We start from the raw sequence: 14,738 nt of genomic DNA, 5'->3' as shown, positions 1-14,738 counted from the left end.
TGGGACGAAGGAGAAAGAGGGAAAGAATGAATACCTATTATGCTGTTATCATACCCTGCACATGTGTGCGTGTGAACTGTAAGATAAGACACTTGGCAGTTCAGCCACAAAGACACTTTGCCATTTCCCTCGTTTCTCAAGTGCCACTGCCTTTTGTCCAGATTACACACACACACACACACACACACACACACACACACACACACACACACACACACACACACACACACACACACACACACACACACACACACACACACACACACACACACACACACACACACACTTTTAGTAGTAAAAGATGTCATGAAACTTAAGTGTTAGATATATTTATTAAATCCAATTATGATGTTTGAAATCTTAAACTTAACACGGATGTACAAAGACATAAACAGCCTAGTGTGTACTTGATAATCTAAGTAAAGTAGCCGAAATAGCTATTAGAAGTTCCTATTTCCGATGTACCAATTGACGTACAGCCTACAATCATCTGATAATGTTGATACTGAAGAAAACTTTAAACATGATGATTCTTAGGCTAAAGTTCTGGAGTTATAAATAGAGTCTTTTCTTCAATGATTTCTTGCAGATTTCTGCATGTTTCTTCATGATGGCCACATAATAATAATACCCTGGGAAAGTGTTAGTCAAACTGATCTATAAATATGTGTATCATGTTAGTGTTTCCAGATTTGACAGAGTTATGACTCAGAGGGGAGGGAGTGAGAGTTTTGACGTAAATTGTGGTAATCAGACGTTAATGGTTTCAAAGTAGCTTGATAGCCTTCATGAACTGTGTGTCACAGCCACTACTGGAACTGGAGACCCCAGGCTCACAAAACATTCTTAACATTGTTTTAGGTACTTTATGGCTTTTCCTAATTTTGTGAGAAATGCGTTTGAACATGTTTTTTTGCTGATGACATGTTCCAGAAGACAGTGACAGAAAATTGCTTCTGTTTGGGGTCTCGAATACCACAACCGTAAACCATGGAGAAATACAATGGATTTACCCGTGCTTTAAATCTTTGGTTGGTGTTGACAGTACGTTTTATGCAGCGCTAAACCTCCATGATCCCAGATTAGTCTATTAGGATCATAAGAGGAACAGGGACTTACACCTCTCTAGAGAGGGAATGTCAACTTCATCTAATGTGCAAGCCCAGTTTGTGGCAACAATTAAGGGTCAATACTTTTCTTCATATCGGGTTTTATCAAGGTCAGAGGAAAAAGGAAAAATAATAATACTTTTTGCACTGGCTTTTTTTTTTTTTTTAATGATTTAACAAAGCCACTCCACTAATCCACTTGGCGCTCGAAAATGACTCACCTATGTTTGGATGTTTTAGCAGACGACAGATCCTTGCCTCTCGATCCAGTTTCTGGTGATCTGAGGACAGAAAAGATAGAGAGGAACCGGTGAGGACGCAATTTCTGTATCAGGAAGAAAAACACGCACTTGTTGTAAGTGACCTAAGCATATGAGAGAAAAAAAAACTTCTTGAAAACCCATTGAGAGTGAACACAGAAGAATAAAAAGCCAACATAAATGTACACGACAACAAGGGCTGCATAACATTCACTAAATCTGACGGCAGTTCATGTTCTTTAGTAGCACTTTTGCAACATGGCATTCTGGAAACATTCTTCTTCATAACCTTTTAACAGATGCAGAGCTGATAAATAATAAATAATGTGTTTTTGCAACCATTAAAACTTGATCTTGTTTGGATGACTTCAGAAACGCCCGCATGGCGACTTCGTGAATTGATTAAACATTTTCTTTGAGCTGTGCCGCACATAAACGCACACATAATTCCCTTTCTCTCAAACCTCTTCTGCTCCTACTACTCCACTCAGAACAATAGTTTTCCTCTTAACCTGCCATTTTGCGACCCAACATCAAATCAACTTGAGCTGGAGGGGACAGTGGAGACAAGATGTCAACAAGGTAAGAGACACAGCGAAACAGACAAGCTAAAAGGCCAAAAACAGTGGCTGTCAACTAATATTCGTTTGCACAAGTGGACAGACTGTACACACACACACATACAAACACACAATCACACACACACACAAACATACACACACACAAAACCTCTAGCACAAGCTTTTTGCACTTAGTGGAATTAGTCTTGTGGGTCCGCCCTTAATATAATCAGCGTCCAGATAATGATTCTAATGGCGACGGGAGGATGTTTGCGTGTGATTGTGTGTGTGTGGTTATGTGTAGTTGTGTGTGTGTGCAGCTGCATGTTTAGAACTGGCAGATTGGTTCTAGGAAAGATACAGTAGATAGGTACAGTGGACTACATTTCCTGTTGCAGGGTGTCAGAGGTCAAGTTCATACTGGACAATCCTGCCATCCACCACCTGCTGGACTCATGGGACAGATGGAGCTTCCTATGTGGGTTCAAACGCCTGTGTGTGTTTGATTTTTTGTTGTGTGTGTGTGTGTGTGTGTGTGTGTGTGCGTGTGTGAAAGAGCAGGAAAGGCACCGGACATTCCACTCGCTTTAAATGTTATCAGCCCATTAAATGGTCGGTTGTCATCAGGAGCATAGATTTCCTCTACTTCCTAACTTCCTAGCTCAGTATCATCTATTGGTTAGCTGGATCACTGCAGGGAGATTCAACATTGTTAGGTTTGGACCTGTAGTTGCCATAGTAATTATTACGGGAGGAAAGTCCCGTGATGTAGTAGAGCGACAAAGTCAGGGGGTTGGATGGATGCATCAAACAAACATGACTTTCACCCAGGAGACCATTGTTAATGTCCCGTAGTGAAACCAGAAGTCAACACATTGGACTTTTGTTAACCTAAGTGACTTCCTTAATTTACGTATGTTAATTAAGTAAGAAATGTAACCCAAACCATGACCTTTCCCTGAAACTACCAAGTAGTTTTGTTGCCTAAACCTATCAAAGTATTTTTGTTTCAATTCACAATGGTAATACCATGTTTAAAACTGCGACTCTGTGGTCATTTTTAATACAAAGTAATCTGCTGATTATTTGCTCCTCTATCCTCCATCAATCCTTTTTTTTTATAAATTGTTAGATTTCTATAGTCCGAAAAGATAGACACCACATGTTCAAATGACTCAGAAGTGACTAACTAAATTGTAAGATGACACAAACGCCATCTATGTTGGAAAGCAGCAATGAAACGCCACAATGTGTCAAGAGTTACAAGCATTTTAATAACGGTCTTATCTTTTCGGAAACAAGATGTTTCTTGTTAAAACTTGTCAAGAGAAAAAAATGTGAGTTGAGCAACTTTAACCCTGGTGAGTCAGCAAACTGGAGTAGTTGTTGGTGATGGATTAGGAGAGCTGGCAAGATAAAGTGTAGAACACAACGTTTAATGCAAATGGCATTCAAGACATGGTATTTAATAATCACACAGGTATACAGTAAGCAGTAGTTGTGGTCAAAACCAAAGATTGCATACTAAGACACCGCTGTAGAGGAAACTAATCAATAACTAATCAATGAAACCAGCTAATAGTGTGGAGGTGAAGAAGTTAAAGAAGGAATCACTTTGTTCAAACCCCCCTGACTGGCTGCAAAAACACCAGCATAGGATATAATTGCTTCCTTCGCAGCAAACACTGAGGGGCCCTTAGAGGCAGTGAAAAATGTTAAACTATATAAATATGTAATCTGCGTTTCTTATGTGCATACAAGGCATTCAAAATGTATGAAAATTAAATTACACTTGTGTCTCTAACATGACTACTGGCTATAATGAGGAAGAGATATACAATTATTACTATGTATTCATGGTATAGTCGATGTGGACAGCTAGCATTACAAGCAAATAGCTGTTGTTATGTGTATCCTAAATCGTAATTTATGCTGTTCTGTTGTGTTACATTTTCAAGGGTGTTTTTAGAAGCAGTGAGAGACTCCGTCAATGAGAGGAGATGCCAATTAGCTCATAAAATCAATGGCGGCATAAAGGTTTGTGCATTGATTTCCTATTTAATCCTTCACCACCAACAAGCTCCTGCAGGAGAACACAGGGAGGCAACAACACGCTATCCCAAGTTTGACCCCAAACCTCTGACCCACAGGGCTAAGCCAGTCAGCTGCAGCTTTTATCCTGCATGCCTCTGTAAACAGACATGTGGAGGCCTATCCTGTTCAATGAAATGTCCATGCTTTCTTCTTTTAGACCTCATACACACACACACACACACACACACAAGCTTTATTCTGACCCGTGTGTTCAGAGGACGAGAAATCAAAGCATTCTGCAGACATTCCACAACCTTCTTCTCAGAGCCATAATGGGCTATTTTGGCTGCATGTATTCTTAGAAGTTGGATCGGCCTGCAAAAATAGTATTATCTTTCAGTGCTGGCCTGAGATGACGGCTTTATTATGCTTTTGATAGCAGACAGTCTTGGCAGGCGGACGCTTAGAGACACTAGAAATGACTGAGGAGTTTCACTAGAAAGAGGAGAGAACAAGGACAGGCTTCAAAAAGGGACAAATTGTATAGAAAATAAAATAAATTTGACTGCAGCTTAGCAGAAGCTGATCAGTGTCTAATACAGAAGGTAACTCTGTTAAATATAGCATTCTACTCTTTGTTATACAAAAATATGTTATTCTTTAAAGTTAGCGCAAAGGGCGAGTTGACAATCGAACCTACACATCACATACAACCGATACATACAGCCCTGAACTGATATTGCTAAATCTATAGCAAATCTGTGGTTAATACAAGATTCAAAGTGAGGCTTTTGTGTGATTCTTTGTGGAGAAACTCAGTTTAACAGATTTGTCAATTAGTCAACAAAATCATATGTGTTTTAGTGGACTGAGGATTCCTTTGGTCCGGGGGCCTACAGTGAATAACACGGGTTTGAAGACTGAGCTCAATAATCTGACTCACTTCCTCAATACATACTCGGTTGTTATTGCAAATAATACTGCCACCACTACAGAAAATTCAGCTAAACATTTAATATCCAGGATTTTACATTTTAGACACTATTGCTGACTATCCCTGTAACATTTATGCCACAACTGAACACATTGACAATGCACGGTCCAGGGGCCATAAACGTGGTCTCAACCTAGTCTTGTTGGATTTGTTTTAAATCTTTTACATCTGACAACACACACCCTATTTATATAAATTCAGGTAGGCTAAAAAACAAAAACACCTCTTCTTGTGATGCCATAAAATTCAACAAAACCACAAACTACAATGTCCAAAATCATCTTAGGGTTGAATCAACAACTCACTAGAACAGTTTCAACAATAACTTAAGTTATAACCTTCACGATGGCAGCTTTTATTGCAGCACTGTTGCAATTGTGTTAGGCTGCGTTAGTTTTGTGTACCTAACAAACTGGCAACTGAGTGTAGATTGGACAAAAAGCTATAAGTCGTGTGGCTACATATTGTGTTTGGCTGAAACAGAGGTGAGCAGTTAACAGTACAAAGGGAAAACAGTTGAATCATTTTAATACTAAACTCATTTTATCTCATATTAAATGATGTTATCAGTGTGATGGGCTACACTGGTAAATACAAAATGGTGTGCAAGTTCCTTGTTAACTTTTTTATCTTTCTAGGATTTGAAGTAGATAGTGAAGCAGCCAACATCATGGCCTGCATTCATCGCCCCCACCCACACACACCCACCCCTTTTACAGCTTTCCAGAGAGATGTGGTGACATCATATTGTCTGCTCCGTAAAGCACAACACATAGCACTCAGCCCAATTGGAGTGAGTGATGGGCGACGGCGTGGCACAACATTTTCATTTATCCATCATCTCTAGAAGCTCTGAAACGACTGGAGCACTGGATGGATGGATGGATGGATGGATGAAGTGTTTCAGCCCAGATCCACTGCTTGAATGATCCATAACTCCTCCACCCACGTACAGCAATTAACTTCTGCCTGCATATATTAAATGTATTCCAGCATATTTTCACTCTGCAACATTGTACAACAGTATTATTGTTTACACATTACAGAAACTGGTGTTGCTTGTTGCATTGTTTATTAATATATAAATATATATTTATATTATTTCACCTACTGATTTGCAAATAATAGCTTTATTTTTTTTAGTTTCCCTTGATTTTAGCTTTATACTTCTATTTAGTGTATGTACAATGAGAACAAAAATAACCAGAGTCGAATTTGTGGTATTTATACACATACCTGCCCAATAAAACTGATTCTGATTCAGGGAAAGACAAAGATACTTCTTTACACTAAATACCAACTAACTCAGTACAGAGATAGTAAACAAACAAACAAACAAACACAGAAACAGGCAAAAATATCTCTGACATTGTTATTTTTCTATATCTCGTGGTCATGGGCCGGGGTTACACTTGTTTTTTTTCATTGCTACTTTTGTCATCCGATCGTTCAAGGACGCATTAACGGTCAATTCTGCTAATTTTGCTGTTTCAAAATAAAAGCCTTTAAATAAGGGAGACTTTTATTGTGAAGAATTTAAAATAACATTTGTTTATCACAGAAAAAGGGGAGCTTGGTGAGCGGCTATTCCTCAATAAAAAACGAGTCTACTTTTACTGCAGGGAGGAATTTATATGAAATTAAACTTTTCAATTCACAGTTTATGCAGGTTGCATAGTTGCATGTGTCAACAAAGAGTGGGCACGGCTGCTAGACCTAAATACATGGTCACACATGCGGACACGGCCGAGTTCCAATCTAGCTCATCCAATCACAAAAGTTGCATTGAAAACAAGTCTAACCACAGCCACTGTTGTGTCATTGTGCTCTGCTGCAGATTAATTTGGCGTTCATGCAGGTATCAACACGTGTCCTGCCTCTCCTTCAAGTTGCAACAAACTACCTGTCAATCAGATATTCTTTCCACAAAATATCAAAGAACATACACCGAGAATTTCCAAGGAAATGTAAAAGATTTCATAACTTGGCAATGACAAACCACTGGGTTGTATAAGTAGTAGCTGCACACAGGTTATAACTGCCACCAGCAGCTTTTAAATAGTCAGGGTGTCAGTCTGCACCACGTCAAAGTCCTCTCTCCTTAAGGATTGCTGGAGAACGAGCAGAGTCAACAAAAGACCTCAGTTGGCATGTACCATTCTCCATCTGCTGATTGGTGCCAACCTGGCAACCTGCACCGTAAGCATAGCAGGATATTAGCATGATGACTCGCTGATTAGACACTAGACACGACACACACACACACACACACACACACACACACACACACACACACACAGAGAGAGAGAGAGAGAGAGCGAGCAGCTTCTCCATTTGAAAGAACCTCACCATGAAGCCACTCATGCAACAGCTGCTTACATTCCAAAGTAGTCGCCTACAACTTACAGCTGACTCGACAATACAGTCCACGATATCTTGCCCCATGTTACCGAGTTCCCTTCTCAGTCAGTTCTGAGATACATCATATAATGTTATATTATAATATATCATATTATGTCATCTAGACTACATGGCAATATCTGGTTCAACATTAGTGTGGTTTCAGATGAAAACAAACCGGACATTGACAAAATAATTATTTACGAAGCAGAAATGAATCAGCCAGACAACCACCTACCCAATAGTTGAAGGTGTGTTTTTTTTAATACTTTTTAAAAATGTCTGGTGTTTTTTTTCCATATTTTCACACTTTCAGTGGCTGTAACAGCCACTGAAATGCATCCATTTGTGGTGTGTGTGTGTGTGTGTGTGTGTGTGATGTTGTTGTTGCACACGTGTTTTTCTTTCGATCAAAGCCATTAGATAACCTAGTGATTCCATTTGAAGCCTTTAGTGACTTTCCAGACAGGTCAATGAAAACTAAAAGCATGTCTCTCAGCTTTGTTTCCTTCCTGTGTGCACGCACACGCACACGCACACACACACACACACACACACACACACAAAATAACTTCTCAGAAACAAGTTCATTTAATGAAACTGGGTGTGTTTCTGAACAAAGCTTTAACATTTTAACATTTTTGATGATAATGATGATGAATTGAAACTGTGTGTGTGTGTGTGTGTGTGTGTGTGTGTGTGTGTGTGTGTGTGTGTGTGTGTGTGTGTGCGCATGTGTGAGCATCTAGCAAGAGAATTGGAGGTATGCTTGTTAAACAGTGGAGGGTTATGTCTTCCTATCTGAGGGTATAGTAGGATGAAAGGAAAACCAACGGATATGAGATAAATGACTGACAGACTGACAGAAACAGACTGACTTCGGGTCAGTGTGGCCCAGAGAGCAGACAAGCCTATAAATAGATCCAATCCTCCTCCGGCTTACAGCCCTGAATCACACTGACCTGGACCGCCCTGCATCACCAAGCAGAGAGAGGCACAATGAGTAAGAAAGTGAGAGACAGAGGCACATAGAAAGACTGACAGGTGGAGGTGTACAGAGAAACCAGAAAGGCGGAGGCTGGGTTTCTGACACTGATCATCTCCGTTCCTGTCTCAGCTTTCTCCATCAACAAGTCAGACGCCCCGTCGCTGTGAGAGGTCAGTCTGGTGTCAGTGGGCCACAACGCTGAGGCTCAAAGCCAGCAGCGTAATGATGTAAATACGACGAGGAGAAGGTGATAACGAGAAAGCTGGAGTTGATTATATCCCGATTCTGAAATCCCCGAAATATAACACCATTAAACAACAGCACAGTAGTGAGCTGATACTTCTTTTATGCTCTACCATTATTCAACTATTTATAGTCAGTCAGAACATGCACCCAAATCCTCAAGAACCCCTTCACCTTTTCCAACCCCCAACCAGACACTTTTTTTATTTATTTTTATCCGTGTGCTCTGCAGTATGCTAATTAGACAGAGACAGACACCAGTTCTGCTCTACTGGACCCCCGAGTCAGGAAAAAAAAAGAAACAAGACAAGAGTCTACAGCCATGCTAGCAGCTCTGTGAGGCTGTATTTAGGCACTGAGCTGCTTTGAGAAAAATGCTAACATCAGCATGCTAACAAGCTCAAAAGCTTCCAGTTTCCATCTCTCTCTCTCTCTCTCTCTCTCTCTCTCTCTCTCTCTCCCCTGATCCTGAATATCCCTTGTGCTCAGAGGGTTACCGATGAGAGGCAGCCAACTGCAGCATATTCTCACCTGGCAACATACCGGTGTGTTTAGATGAACCTGCTTTTCCTGATGATTTTTGGGTTTACAGCCTACAGTGATGCAGAATTCAAAGCGCCTTCATTTATTTTTTATTTTTTTAATGAGTCTGTCCTGACCTTTGCTTTATAACAGCTTTGCACAGCTGTGGAAAATTACTTTTTAATTTCCACTGCAAAATCTCCCCTCAATGCTCCGTCTGCAAAACATTGTCACCCCAGTTTAATTTGTTCTGACCTCGTGGCTGCTCCCAGTCGTTTCACATTTCACTCTGAACACAAGTTGCGCGTTTTTACATTTTGAAGAGTTTAACTTGTGATTATGAGAACAGGACTTGCTCAGTCGATGTTCTTTCATGCTTTTCTGTTCTCAAATTTAGGATGAAAAAAACAAACAATGCATGAGTCTGTCTGTGTGTTTGTATACGTTTGTGTCAACCAAATCACAAAGTGACTGTGTATCCTTATAAAGTTCTCTGTTCTGCATGTCTTCAGTCGGTGTGTGTGGTTTACTGTGTGTGTGTGTTAAATTGAGCAATTAAATTAAGCTTAATCTGACCTTAGCTGACCTGCTGGGAGAGACCAATGACATTAGGTTGCTTGCCAGAACCCCCAAAGCGTTTAATTAGCTGCGTTATCCAACAGGATAACAAATGTAACGACAGCTTCTCTTCATTTAAACTTCCTCCTGGGGGGAGATAGCAGAGGGGGTGGGGGGGGGGGGGGGGGGGGGTATGGACTCTTCTTTATGATCCCAAAAGCTGGGGGAGTTTAACACCATGTGAAGAAGGCAGCAGTAACAGTAGCACTCACCAGGAGGAGGAAGGTATCGCGATGGAAAGAGGTTATTTTGGGGATCCTGACATTTGCCTGAAAGGCTGCTGTAACTCGTTCACACAACAACCAGAGAGAGAACATCCACAGACATTAAGAGAAATACAAATAGCCGATGTTGCGAAATTAATAGAAGGGCAGATCGATGAGTCAATCAACAGAAAAATGAATTGCCAATCTTAGAAATTCATAATCAATAAAAAATACCAAACATAATTTGGTTTTAGCCAATTATTTCTTTCCAATTGTTAATTAATACATTTTGATTGACATTACAATCAAATAAACAGTCAAAATCATAATTGTGAAAATAATTTGATGCAGCCCTACCTGATCTAAATAACTAGATTATATGTAGCGTGAAAATTATGTTGGAGCAGTTTGTGTTTCTTTGTAATATGAAGTCATGATTTGGAGACTGATCCTCTTGACTCTTGACAACTTTCTTTATCTGATATGATTAACCCTCTAAACCCCCAAAAAACCCAAATTTGCTTTGAAAATGCCAATCAAAAATAAAAAAATGTAATAGCAGATACTGCTTCTCAATAACAACAGTATTGTGACCCACTCTTGTACACTCTTGTACGTTTTAATGAATGATGTGTTTCCTGGGGAGCTGTTGCAGTCAGAGTATTTACTACACAACAGCAAACATGGGTTATATATCAAAGCTGTTATGGGATAATCAAGACAGATGCTAGAGTACACAAGACTAAGCTGGAAGGAGCCGGTTCTCCAAAATGAACCAAACTAACATTCCCAAACTTCAAGGTATTTTATTGTTTAAGGGAAAACAGAAAATATCCTAAACATATTTCTTTACAGCCACAGTTAATTCCAATAACTCTTTCAAACTTTAATCAACATCCCTTTTTCTAATTTTGTTCATTAAATCAAATTCCTATTGTATTGGACATTGTACGGCCTCCTGTTTAAGAAGTGACCTTAAGTGACCCAAAGTGTTGGACAAGTGGAGATTATGACCTTTTGGTGGCACTACATGAAAAGAGATTCACTGGAGAGGTAAAAAAAAAAAAAAATGGATTAACAGAAACACACTGCCCCACCAAAGAAGAGAAATATTTTCATATGTAATCTTCATTTTTCATTCAATCTAAACTCAGAAAATCCTCATCTCATCGTTTTTTGTCCAGTGACCCCAAAACTAATGTACTTAGTCTTACTGCTCTTTTAAAAAATAATGGATCAGAAAAGCCGCCCTGTATGCAAGAGTTTGACAGTCCTTTCACTAGTGGAAGTGAAAACGGTGACAAGCGGTGAACAGCAGCCACCTGTGGTTTCTTACATACTTCTTAAAAAAATGATTTCATTCACTAAATATGTGCTATTTTTGAAGCATTGAGTCAAAACTCCCTACGCTTTGAATAAGTTATTATTTTTATGCCAGACATCCTTTTGTCGGAACTGATTCAAAGGCTTGATGACTCATTTTAGAGTTTCATTTTTTGTGTCAGGGTTAATGTGCAGGAAAGTAAGTTCTCAAATACTTGCAGAGGCATCTATTTAAGAACTCTATTCCATTTCATTTAGCTACAATCTTCCCTGCTGATCTGTTTAAATTTGCCATTTGTTGTTCATACAACTCAGAACAACTCATCTATGCTTACCTTTCGTCTTGATAAATTCTGTGTAATGTTCATTACCATAGCCCTATTCCAAGAACAAAAGAATGGTGAATATGACATAACTCTATTGTTGTCATTTATTCACAATTTTCTTCCCTTTCGGTTTCTTTTTTTTTCCAATTTTTGTTCACTCTCAAGCTACTGTCAATGAAAGTCAACATCTCCTGCACAGAAGTTTAACATTAACAGCATTCCAGCACCTCTAAAGGTAGAGTCGCTCCCATCACCGTAGGCTTTATATGTGAATCATCCACAGAAGGCTTTATTGATTCCAGCGATAGAAAAAAAAGAATGTACAAAAAAAGTCACAAAAAATAAAAAAGCAAATTGCTGAATGAATTCCATCGTCTATATCCTGCTCCTTATCTCTGCTTGAGGCTAGTGGCACGAGGCAACATTAGCTGCTACTAGAATGACACACAAAATCTTTAACAGAACTGTCTGTAATTGGGTTGCATTGTGGGTAATGCAGATGCCAGATTTTGATGAGGAAAGTGCAGGCAATGAAAAATATATCTCTGGTTCTGCTGCATCGATTTGATCCTAAGTCCAACAATCTTAAGGGAGTGCAATGATAATTCATTACTATGGGAACCATTTGAGCAGAGATATTTCCACCATCCCTACATTTTTTATTTGGCTTTTATTAATAACCAACCAATATTTGTTTGTGCTGGCCATATTTGAATAACAGCTTTTTTTTTTTCTGGAGAATTCCAGGTATGACAGTAATGTTTTCACTACTGTGTTTTCATTTTGCAGTTGAGACAAGCTATTGGCTCCAAACGCTGTGTGATGATGACACCAAAATGATTCCTGAGAACAGACCTGGAGGCGAATACTGGCACCTTTGTTCCAGCCCATAAATAACACTGCGCGGGTTCCCGGCCTTGTGGTGTCAGAGAGCGGCCTTGATCCTCGCTTAGTGATAACTAATCACTGATGAGCGGCTGTTCCAGGGAGTCATGCTTCAACCCTGACAATGACCAGATCTGAGAACACACACACACACACACACACACACACACACACACACACACACACACACACACACACACACACACACACACACACACACACACACACACACACACACACACACACACACACACACACACACACACACACACACACACACACACACACACACACACACACACACACACTAATCTCAGGGTTATTTCCCTGAGAGAAGGGGATAACGGCCTCCATTGTGTGTTGAGACTGCCAGTCCTTTTGGTAAGACATGAAGCGACACATGAACACACATCCAGAGTACACAACGCAGATTTAATGCAACCAGTAATGCCGGGTAAAGAGTGACAGCTGACGTAGATCATGTCTGACAGCTGAGCAGTGAACAGCCCGTCTGAGCTAATCCTTTTCAGAAGCAAATAATTACAGTATTTTAAAATTGCCCGGTCTGCTCTATTATTCCGACCAAGCATCCACAATGTTTGATATTTATTTTGGAGCTTGAGGAACAACTGTTTGTTGGATATGCAAAGATCAGCCTTAACACACAGGATGGTTGTGTGGGCTTGACTTGACACGGTGCAGGCTTACAGCGCTTTGTGAAAGTAATGAGGTGTGTGTGCTGTTATCACACTTTACTCTGGAGTAGTGTGTGTTTTTTATTTATTTATATATGGGCTACTACAAGCTGCTGCTAGCTTTCAGCGGGGATTATCAAACGATGTTAACTTGGCTAGGAGCCAGCAGGCAGGTGTCAATTGTTAAGGTGAAACTACTGACGGACATAATGTTCAAGGCGCCACACATAAAAGAAAAAATTCTGTGTGTGTGTGTGTGTGTGGCTGGTCAAACATTCTCCTCTTAAGTAAATAGTGGCCCTGTGTAAAGCCACGTTGAACAAATACCATGTTGTGCATATATATGCTTGCATATGTGTGTTTGTGTTTCTGGTTATATTATTATACAACAGTCAATAGTATACAGCAATAAAATAATATGATATGCAAAGGGAGATGTTGTAGACAGAAATGTCTGTTGTCAGGATAAAACTAATCAACTTTATATTTGTGATTCTGGGCTATACAAATAAATGTAATTAAATAAATTGCATTTTAGAAATATGTAGCGCATAACAATAAAGTATGCGTTGGCAGTATCAAAATAAAAGAAACATAAAGGCAATTATAACTGGCTGAAATTATTCAAAATCTCCCCTTTACATGAATATTTTCAATTTGTTTTAGTTTTACGTTGTTCATAATACTCAAAGGGTTTAACATATTCAACAGCACCTATTTCACTTTCTTCAATCTCACGTTTCATTATTCAACAACTACCGGCAAAAATGTGGAAATATGAATCTGATCGGCCGGACACTGTTCATGTCCGATCAGCTGAAAACTTTCGATTAGCAGCCGACTGATCGATACGTCTCCAAAACTGGTGATTTTTTCCAACTTAAAACTAACGCATACACCAGAGCGGACTCAAGTGGCATCAGTTGAGGCATTAATCAGACCTCCCACAGCTCCTTCTGGATCATAAAAAGGCTTTAAATAACTTTTTGTTTTCATGATGCAGAGCAACTGCCCAACCCCTGTAAACTGACTGATATCACATCCAAAACACAACACATGCGGATACGCGGGCTAACAGTGATTTGTATTGATTAGCTTATGACAGAGGCTTGAGAGATAGTTTTTACTCCCTCCCTCCCCAACTCTACTCACACCACACATAATCACAAATCACCCTGATGTGACTTCAATGGCAACTGTCAGATTAAAACCATCAAAATCTGAAAAATAAATAAATAAAAGATTTTGGAGAGGCGTTTTCTGGAAAACAGATTGACAGCCTGGCGTTACGGATGGGTTTCATCAGGCTTAAGGTCTCCTGCATTATGTTGCTATTCATTGTACATGACACTTAGTGAATGTGGGGACCAAGTTTATGCAATCTTGGCTGTCAGGTGTGAAGAATAGGATGCACGTAAGCTAGCTGTTACCATGGAGACAGGCTGCTTGATTGACAGCATGAAAGTGTGTGCGTGATAAGGAATGTATTATCTCCTGGCACGTCTGAAGAGCCTGGAGAGCCGCAGACACACATGTATACACACATGTATACACACAAACACACAAACACACACA

The 14,738-nt window shown here is 39.7% G+C and overlaps 1 protein-coding gene across 6 annotated transcripts in view; it reads right to left on the bottom strand.

The window, feature by feature from the left end:
* Positions 1 to 14,738, bottom strand: part of camk2g2 (calcium/calmodulin-dependent protein kinase (CaM kinase) II gamma 2) — a 59,782-nt gene that overhangs the window by 34,386 nt on the left and 10,658 nt on the right. For all 6 annotated transcript variants that reach the window (XM_054600307.1, XM_054600302.1, XM_054600301.1 and 3 more), the window contains exon 3: positions 1,331 to 1,390. In XM_054600307.1, coding sequence (XP_054456282.1) covers positions 1,331 to 1,390 — 60 coding nt within the window. The remainder of the gene's footprint in view (positions 1 to 1,330; positions 1,391 to 14,738) is intronic.

This window comes from Anoplopoma fimbria, chromosome 6 (genome assembly GCF_027596085.1).
Source record: "Anoplopoma fimbria isolate UVic2021 breed Golden Eagle Sablefish chromosome 6, Afim_UVic_2022, whole genome shotgun sequence".
Classification (NCBI taxonomy): Eukaryota; Metazoa; Chordata; class Actinopteri; order Perciformes; family Anoplopomatidae; genus Anoplopoma; species Anoplopoma fimbria.
The sequence above is the reverse complement of the archived record's forward strand: the minus strand, read 5'-3'. Positions and strand labels throughout refer to the sequence as shown.